The 10,863-nt window shown below is 41.9% G+C and overlaps 2 protein-coding genes across 10 annotated transcripts in view; one reads left to right on the top strand and one right to left on the bottom strand.

Moving 5' to 3' along the window:
• vps13c (vacuolar protein sorting 13 homolog C) overlaps positions 1-4,426 on the bottom strand; it is a 71,932-nt gene extending 67,506 nt beyond the window's left edge. For 3 of the 9 annotated variants that reach the window (XM_008402708.2, XM_008402709.2, XM_008402718.2), the window contains exons 1-3: positions 4,204-4,425; positions 2,448-2,491; positions 2,205-2,247 (exon numbers count right to left, since the gene is read on the bottom strand). In XM_008402708.2, coding sequence (XP_008400930.1) covers positions 2,205-2,247; positions 2,448-2,491; positions 4,204-4,303 — 187 coding nt within the window. In that variant the 5' untranslated portion in view covers positions 4,304-4,425. Of the gene's footprint in view, positions 1-2,204; positions 2,248-2,447; positions 2,492-4,203 lie in introns of all 9 variants that reach the window. The other 6 variants (XM_008402710.2, XM_008402712.2, XM_008402716.2 and 3 more) reach the window with 4 other exon arrangements.
• A 4,312-nt stretch (positions 4,427-8,738) lies between these two features.
• Positions 8,739-10,863, top strand: part of agrp (agouti related neuropeptide) — an 8,855-nt gene continuing 6,730 nt past the window's right edge. Inside the window, exon 1 of the mRNA XM_008402721.2 lies at positions 8,739-9,735. The gene's annotated coding sequence lies outside the window, so the exon portion shown is untranslated. The remainder of the gene's footprint in view (positions 9,736-10,863) is intronic.

Below are 10,863 nucleotides of genomic sequence, written 5' to 3'. Positions count from 1 at the left end.
GGAGCCTGGAGGAGCCTGGGGGAGCCTGGGGGAGCCTGGAGGAGCCTGGGGGAGCCTGTGTAACGCTTCTATGTTATGTTGTAACCCCGTTACACTTGAAAATGCCTGAAGGTGTGAGCTGGCGTTTGGTAGAAACTCGTAGTTTCGGATCTTGTTCCACTGCATGAACAGAATGAAGGACCAGGAAGGTGGAGAAGTTTCTAAACCGAATAAAAGTTGCAGAATTGACCTAATGGATATAATGAATTTAAAGAATCCAGCTGTTTAACCATTTAAGGCAAGGGTCCCCAAACTACGGCCCGCGGGCCGGATCCGGCCCGCCTCCACATTTGGTCCGGCCCCCTGAACAATACCAGAGAGCATTCAGATTGTTTTTTCACCTACCGTATTTTCCAGACTACAAGCCGTTTATATGTGGACTTTTCTTCAACCACCAGGGGGTGCTTTAGCAGGAAGTGAATCATTGGAAGTCTGGTTACTTGGTGTCAACACTGAGCCACAAGCAGCAAAATGAGTCAGAAACAGATCAGATGTCTTTGGAAAGTTTCTTTGCAAAGGGGAAAAGGCCCAGAGAAGAGACAGGAGAATGGATTCATCCCGGACCGGTAGGTGAGTCCCACATTACAAGCCGCTCTGCGTAACATGAGGCGACCGGCTGCTAATGAGGCAATGAAGCTTCAAGCTGCTTCACCACGTAGAGACCAAGCAGGCTGTAGATATCAGCAACACTTCAGGTGTTATTGTCTCYCATCACTCCCTGATGGACCGTCTGGTTGCAGAGAAACAAGCTCAGGGCTCCGTTAGTCATTATCGTGAGTTAAAATGTTCACCAAAGTAAAATGTTGGTTTTTGTGGCGCATCTGTATCTTATTTTGAAGGGATATATAAACGTTACCATAGCGACCAGAGTCAGAGCGTTTGGGTCGAGAGGAGATGAGTAGAGCTTGTGAGTCTTAAGTCTGGTTTAGACAGAAAGATTTCAGAATGTCGGCCGATTCTCCAAACCTCTGTGACCACAGAGCTGATAAAGTCCAACAGGTTCGATCGGTTCGTGTGTCCAAGGCAGGAGGAGCAACACGAACCGATTCCAGTCAGAACATCCCGATTCCAGAGGATAATCCAGTAAAACCCCCAACATGGCGGGAATTTAGAACAACCAAACACGGATGACGATGTAGAAGCAGTAGTGATAGTTTGTGGAGTCATTTTAGAGATAAAAGACGTAACAAAAAGAAAAGGAGGTGGATGAAAGACGACGGAGCAGCCGCTCTATTTGCTGCTCTATGATTTGGAGGTGAATGTTTTCATTAATAGTTAACATTTTAACTGAATAAACATAATAATGACCTTTAGATTTAATAATAAACATTTCCACATATCATCTCCGATATGTCAGCTGTTTGGGATTCCCCTCTGCTCTGACGTCACCGCGCTTTCTGATTGGCTACCGTCACATTCAGCAGGTTGTTCTCGTTCCCAGACAGGAAAAACCCACAGGATGTGATAAAAAGGCCAAGACAACCCAAATAGGGCATAATCAGGATTTAGTGGGAACACCCTCTCCCCCCGGTCCGCGGTAATAAACAGGTTGGGACCACTGACTGATTTAGCTCATGCTAGTAGCAACATGAAGGATCAGCACTGTTACAGTTCAGAAACTACCGTAATCAGTTCAGTTAAAACTTGGCAACTTTTTCTTTTTCAMCGTAATAAATGTGATATTCAGTTGACCTGTAGTGACTCAGATGTTGGCTGTCCGCCCCTCTGCTGCTGCTGCATGGTGTGGAAAACCGGCAGAGATATCTGGGACTTTTATGTTTACTGGTTTAAAATGAAACAAAACTTTGGGGTTGTGGCTTATAGTCCGGTGCGGCTCATAGTTGGGAAAATACCGACTATAATCCTTCCTGGATTTTTCTGAGAAGAACCCAGAGAGGGTTATTTGATTGTGTTTTCAGGAAAACAATATATTTTTACATGTAGACTCTCCTGCAGTCTTTGTGTTTCAAACTGACTCGGCCCCCAGCAGAGAAGGGAAACGTTATGTGGCCCTCAGGAAAAGGTTTGGGGCCCCTGGTTTAAGGAGTCGCTAAATGCATCAGTTTCCCTTTAGCCAACATCCCAGCATGGTGAAGGAAACGGGGAGTTAACTTTGCCCTTCAAAGTATTAAAACAGAGAAACACAAATTAGGTTCAATACTCACCAATCTGTCCAGCTTTTACTTTGAAGGGAACATCAAACTCGCTCTGAAACATAAACAAAGTCAGTCAGAGTCTGGGCCTGAAGGGGCGCCCCATGAGAGCTCCCGCTCTGAGCCGCCACCAGGTCATGTGATCTGCTGCCAGCTGCAGGGATGATGATGGTCCATCATCAGTTTGCTTAAGCCAAGCAGCAGCAACACAAAGATGCTGCTTTTCAAAATAAAAGCTGCCTCCAGAAGACTTACCAGAGCGTTTTCCTTCACCCTCAGGTTCTCCAGAACTACATTTCCTGCAGAAACACAGAGAACAGAATCAGCTGGGTTCTGGTCGCAGTCTGTCAGCCGCAGGACTTTGAGTGGAAACAACAACGAGCATCAGCAGCTGAACCCGATCAGAACCGGAGGAGAACCTGCTGGTTCTTCTTCAGGGGATTTTCCATCAATACTAACAGCTGAATGCTGATTGGTGGAGCCTCCCAGGTGATTCGTCAGATGAAGGAATGCAGGCAGACGGGCAGGTGAGGATGGAGAGACGCGTCAGTGTGCAGACGTGTCGCTGGCCTGGTTTTAAGCTCCATATTCACTAATTCAGCTGTGAGGACAAAACCTTTTGAATCTAATATCTGTTTTTATTACTTATTTTTATTTAGTAATGTTTTAGGGTCAACTTGAACCCTAAACATTTTACCAAGATCTTTTCAACAAAAACTGAACCAAACAGCAAACCAAGAAAACGTCAGGCCTCCGAGCTGAGCAGAGCTGGAGGTGGCGCTGTTCGTCTGCAGCGACTGCAGCAGCATCTGCAGCGACTGCAGCAGCATCTGCAGCATCTGCAATGCCAGGATGGGAAGACATCAGCAGTGACCTCAGAACAGCAACTGTTGTTGCTTGTGAACCTCAGGAGGGTCAAAGGTCATCTCCAGGCCATCTGGAGTCCATTATCTTCCAGAGAGGAAAACTTCCCAGAAGTCCCAGCAGATTCAGAGGTCAAAGGTCAGAGCATGAAGCTCAGAGAAATGACCAGTAACCCCAGAGCTCCACCTCAGACTGTCCAGGCCTTCTTTACTTCTTTAGCAGGTAAAAAGTTCAAAGGTCATATTTGGTACTGAAGCACAGCATCCTGTGTGATGACCTCCAACCAGTTGAAAAGCACGGTGGTGGAGGGTAATGATGTGGGTCCAGTCAGGCAGAAAGCAGCACAGTGCCACCTCCAGTTGGGTCAGCCCCATTTCCAGACCTTTGGACCCTCAGCCAGGACTTCATAATGAATGAATGAATGAATGAATGAATGAACAAACATTATTAATCCCAGAGGGAAAACAACCCGTCCAAAACAAACCCTTCAGAGGAAGGTGCCACACATGCTGAGGGTTAATCATCAGTTATTCTTATCAGCATTAAACACACTGAACAAATTAACATAAAGCCTGCGTGCGTGTGTGTGTGTGTGTGTGTGTGTGTGTGTGTGTGTGTGTGTGTGTGTGTGTGTGTGTGTGTGTGTGTGTGTGTGCTGATAAACTGCACCATGAACGGCTCCAGCCAGATCTGATCCGGGATCAGTTGGTCTTATTTTTGTTTCCCAGCTGCTCCTTTAAACTCCAGTGAAGGTTTTCAGTCCAGACTTCTTTCCAATAACAGCGGATTTAATGAAACCCGGTTCTTACCGGAAGTTACACCTGAAAGCCCAGTTCTGTTCGGGTCCAGGTTGGTCTTTGTTGGTCAGACTTTATTTCGGGGTATATTTGAGTTGCTGTCTGTATATATAATCCATAATCCGTTCAATTATAGTCGTAGAGTCGCTGTCGTTTCCGGGATTAACGCGGGATCTACTCAATAAAGTTGAGATTCCAACAGAAATACGAGGGATCTGTGTTTTAAAATGAAGCCGAATTAAAGGCTGGACCAAAGTACAGAAACAACCATCTGCCTGGGTTATTACTAACATGCAGTGAATAGTAAAATTAAAGTGTTTCTCTGTTAGCTGCGAGCTAGCAGCACTCACCTCCCCAGATCCCGATCTTCAGCTGAGACTTGTCCAGGTTCTCCACGTAGTCCCCGATGAACCTGTTCAGCAGGTCGCTGACCAGAGACTCGAACACCATGGCTGGAAGCTGCTGACGGACCCGCCGAGGGTCGCGGGCTGCCTGCACCTGACTTCCGGGCTGCGAGGATCGACTCGATCTGGGATCTACAGGCGCTGTCTGCCGGTGTGTGTCAGTCAGGTGACGGTGAGTCAGGAGGAACTGGGAGGATCTCCGCCATGTTTCTCACATGATAATTCATAAACAGAAACAATTAATTTCAATCTGCACTCTATGATGATAATCACTGTACTACGGAAGCCTGGAGCTGCCAAAAATACTCTGCTATCACATTGGGGAAACTTTAATTTTTCAATTAATATAATATGTTAATATAATTGGCACATTTACCATGCTGTAACAAAAACTTTCGTGTTATCACAATATAATATTCTTATTGTAGTAACATGATCAACAAACAAAAACATTAACTTTTCACCTTTTTATGTCATGTAGCTCAATTTTTATTTGGTCTATGTGTCACTTCTAGGCTTCCGTACATTTTAGCTGGACATGGTAAAGCAGGGGTCTCAACCCGCGGGCCGCTGGAGGCAGAGTGTGGTGAGGCTGGGCCGCATACAGGATTCCACAAAAACATTTAAAATATCCTCAAATGTCATCAACATGTAATTATTTCTCCTATACATGAACTGCAGGCTTTGGCTGGACAGACATGATGAGGGTGTGACAACATTTACTGCAGCCTGAAGTGACACAATTCCCATTTTTGTTGTCAAATCGTTTGTTTTTTTGGGGCCGTTCATCCCAAGTGAAAAAGTTTAGACTGCTACATTTTAACACACTTTGATTGATGTAGCTGTACCTTTTTGGAACAACTTTTTTTTTGCTTAGTGTATTTTAGTAGTATTTAAATAGTATTAAATTACAACTTTTAGTATAGAAGCGTAGTGTGGATGAAGCTCCAAATGTCAGCCATGACGACACACAGATGTATAAAACATGATCCAGGAGTGGCAGGAATGTTGCAGCTACCAGTTGACTTTAGCTTTAAGAGAAAAACAACCATTTCGGTAATAAAACCCAAACTTCATTTTCAGTGTTTGTAACAAATTGGCTATGTGATTTTTAAAAGAAAACTCTTTATCTAAAATAAAGCCAAGATATTTATAATTACTGACAAACTCAATTTGTGTCCCTGCAGCAGTGGAGGGATCTCTGATGGTTTGAAAATCCATTGCTTTTGTCTGATCCACATTCAGAACCAACTTCAGCTTGTAAGCAGGTTTGAACTACAGTAAAAGCAAATCACTAAATCATCTGCATAAAAATGATAAAAACCGTTTGACAGATTTTCACACAAGTTATTTATACAAATAGAGAATAAAAGTGGCCAAGAACTGAGCCCTGTGGGACACCATTTAAAATGGTACGAATAGAGGAAGTGAAACCGGCCAATTGGACTCTCTGGTTCTGATCGACAGGTAATCAGCTGCCCACATGGTGGCTGGATGTGAGAGAACAATCCTGTGTAGAATATCAATTAAAAGTGAGATTTAGTGTCAGATACATCAATAAACAGCAACTCAAAGCTTTTTGTTGGGCCTGAATATGATCATTAATAACCTTTAAAGTTGCAGTAACAGTAACCAGACTATTCATTTTATAAAACACAATTAGAATCTAAAAAAATCTTCAGTTGATCTGAAACTAATTTTAATTTTTTTTTTATCGGATACATAGTTTAGAAATTGTAATTATTTACCTGTGACGATTCTCCACTCCTGACTGGAGGCAAAACGAATGCTGACTTCCAGACACTCAGGATTTTATTAGAGATTAAACTTAGATTAAAATATGAGACGTGGCTCTGCTACAAACTAAACTGCTGCTAATCTTAGAAAAGAGGCTCCAGATTTTCTGGTATTTTTAATTCTCTGAGAACCTCAACTGGACAAATATGAGGAAATTAAAAGTGGTGAATTTACAATCATTATTCAGAAACTGCTCATCAGTATTAACATTTGGGTCAGAGGAATTTAAATAATCAAATAGAGAACCAACAGAAATGCTCATTAAAACAATTTAAAGCTGCTAATTTATCAGAAACCATTTGGCTTTTATTCCAAACTAAACCTGGAAAGTCCCTCAGTGGCTCCTGATCAGCCGTTTCACTGTGTCCAACTTTTCTTTGGATCATTTACATTTTTTGTGAAGGAAATAATCTGACTTTGYTTTCTTAATTAATAAAGTTCATTTATTYCTCAATTTCCTAAAACAAATCCAGCTCTTCAGTTTTATTGTTCCAGCCCAGCTGCATCTCTTTGTTTAAGCAGATCCCCAATATCTGGGGGAAACCAGGGGTTAGAAAACCAGGGGTTAGGAAACCAGGGGTGATAAAACCAGGGGTTAGAAAACCAGGGGTGATAAAACCAGGGGTAATTTCACCCTTTACCCTCATTTTACGTCCAGGAACATGTTTATTTATTAGTCTTAAAAACTCTTCATGCCAGGTTCGGTCAACATTATGAAAAAGAGACTCTGTTCCAGTTCAAATGTAGCAGCTCATGAACARAAGTGTCACTGAGGCCGTTTGCAGAAACTCCCTGTATATTTATGCGTTTGTCATAATTAAATCTAGTGATGATTTTAGAGGGCATTTATTAGGGGGGYAGTTAATTAACTGGGTGATATTTGAAGAATCAGTTTTTCATCCATCTCAAGATGCTGTCAACCAGTCTAGACTWAAATCTAACAAAACTAATTCATTTTTATTTAGGCCAGTTGGATATTTGGACAGAAAGCAGCAGGTGGTCAATGAAACCCTGTAACTGCCACGCTGAGTTTTAGTGAATCCAGTTTTCAAAGCTAGAAACTCAAATTGTTTTGAAATAGCTTCAAATAGCCTCTAAAATGTTTGTTTAGGTTTGTATAGTTTTGACCCTGATTGGACTAGAGAAAAATCTAAAATAAGTTTAGAAGAACAGTGGGAACCCGAATGGTGGAAAATTACACGAGAAAAACTCGGGACGTTTGTGGTCCAACTTTAAACCTTTTGGTCGTGACTGAAAATGTGTGAAACTCTGAAGATCCTGAAAAACAACAAAGTCGCTGCAGAGCCTGGCAGTGGCAGCATCATGCCTTCGGGCCTCGGTGGAGCTGGAGGGTCCATCAAACTCCTCGGGTTAGGGTTACCCTAACCAGCCCAGATCATAATACCTCCACCACTGTGCTGTTTCTGGTTTCCTCCAGCTTGGTCCAACGTCTCCCGTCTGGTCTCGTCTCTCCAGAGGACACTGTCCCAGAAGTCTCATCTCTGCTAACTTCAGTTTGGCGGCCATCTTGTTTCCAGAGAGAAAAGGTTTTCTCATTCAGCCGTTCCAGACTTTATTATTATTTATTTTAATCAGGTTTTTGACTTTTGGCCTGTTGACCTCCTCCTGTTACTATGACGACAGTCCAACCACTTCCAACAGGAAGGGAACGAAGTAAACATGTGCATTAAGCTGGTTTCCATAATCAGTGGTCTGATTAAACCTGCGCCGCCTGCAGCTCCCGCTTCTCGCCGCGTCTGTGCTGAGTGCAGCTGTGATGTCATCAGCATGTCACTCTTCAGAGAATCGGCGCCATGTTTGCAGATGGCAGCTAATGAGCTGCAGGAAGCAGCAGATTGGCAGTAATGGAGGAAGCAGCCGAGCTAATGTTCTCCAATCACAGCAACGGAGAGAGAGATTACTGGCTCTAATGAGCGCGCTCAGTCCGAACCGCCGTCCTCACAACACGCAGATCAGCTGACAGGACGACATGTGACTCCTCACAATGAAGCACATTCACATCCCCACATGCTTTGACCCAGAAACAAGAACCGGTCCGGCCTGCTGAGGCCCAGAACTGGGTTCTGGTCCACACTGATATGAACTGATTCCTGGGTTTAGAAGCTGGACTGGATACAAATCCTGGGTTCCTATCAGTCAGAGAAGAAAGTAAAGCCAGATTTCATCAGCTGCAAAACTCAAACAGCAGCTTCATCAGTTCTAGATTTAGCTGCAATGAACTGGACCAGAACTCTGGACCAGAACTCATCCCTTCATCTGTTCTCATCCGCTCCAGCTGCATCAACAGTTTATAAATGGTTTTTAATTATCTCACTGACTGGCAGCCATTTATTATTATTCATATTTATTGGTATTATTACCAAACAGTTGAAGCCATTTAACCCTAAAACGGTCCAGATTATCCAGAATCTGGACCGTCTGGCTGGTTCTGAAGAGTCCCAATTGAAAACTGACATTTTGTTTTTTACTTCCAGATCAGTTTGAGTCTCATCAACTATTTTTTTTGCTGTGCTTGTCAAACCGTTTTTATTCTTTTTATTTCCTTCCAGACCTCTCAGGTCTTCTGGTTCTGGTTCTGGTCTGCAGAACCAGAACCAGGATCAATCATGGAGAAGCAGCATTCAACTTCTATGCACCACAAGTCTAAAATAAATTTTCTGAAAACTGCAAAACAGCTGAAACCCTGAGTGTGTTTAAATCTGACACCAGCTGGTTCATTTCACCTGCTGCAACGTTTCATGTTTTCATAAAGCATCGACTTCTCTTTCATCGTTTATACCGTATCTTGATTGTCTTCATGTCTGGAAATCTTTTAGCTTTAAGTGATTATAGCTTTGACAGCAGATTGTTAAAAAAAACTTGATTTGATTTGAAAATACATTCATCCCTTTTTCTTTGTCAGAAATATACAGAACTGTCAAATAATTCCTGTTCATTAATGCAGACACATCTCATTATTCAATTAAAACCTAACCGTTAAAGCTAACCGTTAGAGCTAACAATGAAAGCTAACCATTAACGCTAACAATGAAAGCTAACCATGAAAGCTAACAATGAAAGCTAACCATTAAAGCTAACAATGAAAGCTAACAATGAAAGCTAACAATGAAAGCTAACCGTTAGAGCTAACCATGAAAGCTAACAATGAAAGCTAACCATTAAAGCTAACAATGAAAGCTAACCGTTAGAGCTAACCATGAAAGCTAACCATTAAAGCTAGCAAGAGCCTCGCCGTTTGGGTTTTGGGGTTTCATGGTTTGGGGGTTTGGGTGGATGTTGCTGCTCATGTCGACATTAAGCTTTTTATTTCTTGTATCTTTCTTGTTATAATCTTCTGATTGGTTTGTTTTAGTTCTGGTCTCACGTCAGCGCATCTGGTTCTGACTCTTCAAGCCGGACAGAACCGAGCCTGGACCCGTTGCTCTGCTGGACCGGTTCTGTTGCTGAAGTTCTAGTAAAATTCCTCTCATTTAGCCAACTGGGAATAATAACTAATAACAGCTTTTTATACGGCTGAAGATCTCAAGTTAACTCATGTCAGTAATGTTTAACAGGGCGACGCCCCCAGCTGGTCATGTGACCTCTTCCTGTTGATGGGCTTTAAATCAGCTTCACTTCCTCCAGACAGAAACGCAGCGACTCAACCGCCTCAGCCACAAGGTGAGTTCATCATTCTGCTCTTTTCTATTAGGATCCGCTGAGTTGATGATGATGATGATGATGATGATGATGATGGTGATGATGATGATGATGGTGGTGATGATGGTGATGATGATGATGATGATGGTGATGATGATGATGATGATGATGATGATGATGATGATGATGTGAAACACTGGAGGAAAATGTTGCTTCCATCATATTTTTTCCAAATTATTATTCTGGCTGAAATTTAAGATTGTTTGATTCTAAACAGTGATAATTTTAGTCATCCATTAATAATAATAATAACAATAATAACAATAATAATGATAACAATAATAACAATAATAATAATAATAATAATAATAATAATAATAATAATAATAATAAGGTGGAGATATCAATCAGAATAAAGCAAAATTTATTTGCAAAAACAGAAACAAGTAAAATAGAATAAACTGATGGATCTGCAGATTGAAAGAATAAAGAAAAATACAATAAAATTTTTTACCCTGAGAAAAAATTAATAGTAATTATAAAAAGGGAAAAATATTGTTATAAAAATCTACAAAAAATATGCATAAAAAATAAACAATTAAACAAATTAACTAATTTTCTATTATAATATATGAAAATATTGCCTTTTATTTTTACTATGAAACTATAAAAAGTTTTAAGTTCTTTCCATAGCGGTAGGAATGTTACAAATAAAAACTATATTATTATCTATAACGATCATCTGATCAGGACTGAAAAGCTAAAAAGATTATTGATGTAAATCTTGAGATTGAAGTTTTTGTCTTTGTCGTCCCCAACAAATTATTTCAAGTTTCCAAATGCCAAACCTGGACATCTGGCTGGGTTAGGCGTCACCAAGATCTGCTCCATGATTATCGTCAGAGACACGACCATCCAGCCCGTCCAGGGGAACGTGCTTAACCCGTACACCCTTAACCCGTACACCCTTCCCTTAACCCGTACACCCTTCCCTTAACCCGTACACCCTTAACCCGTACACCCCTCCCTTAACCCGTACACCCTTCCCCTAACCCGTACACCCTTAACCCGTACACCCTTAACCCGTACACCCCTCCCTTAACCCGTACACCCTTCCCTTAACCCGTACACCCTTAACCCGTACACCCT

The sequence above is a fragment of the Poecilia reticulata genome, unplaced genomic scaffold (assembly GCF_000633615.1).
Source record: "Poecilia reticulata strain Guanapo unplaced genomic scaffold, Guppy_female_1.0+MT scaffold_251, whole genome shotgun sequence".
Classification (NCBI taxonomy): Eukaryota; Metazoa; Chordata; class Actinopteri; order Cyprinodontiformes; family Poeciliidae; genus Poecilia; species Poecilia reticulata.
The sequence above is the reverse complement of the archived record's forward strand: the minus strand, read 5'-3'. Positions and strand labels throughout refer to the sequence as shown.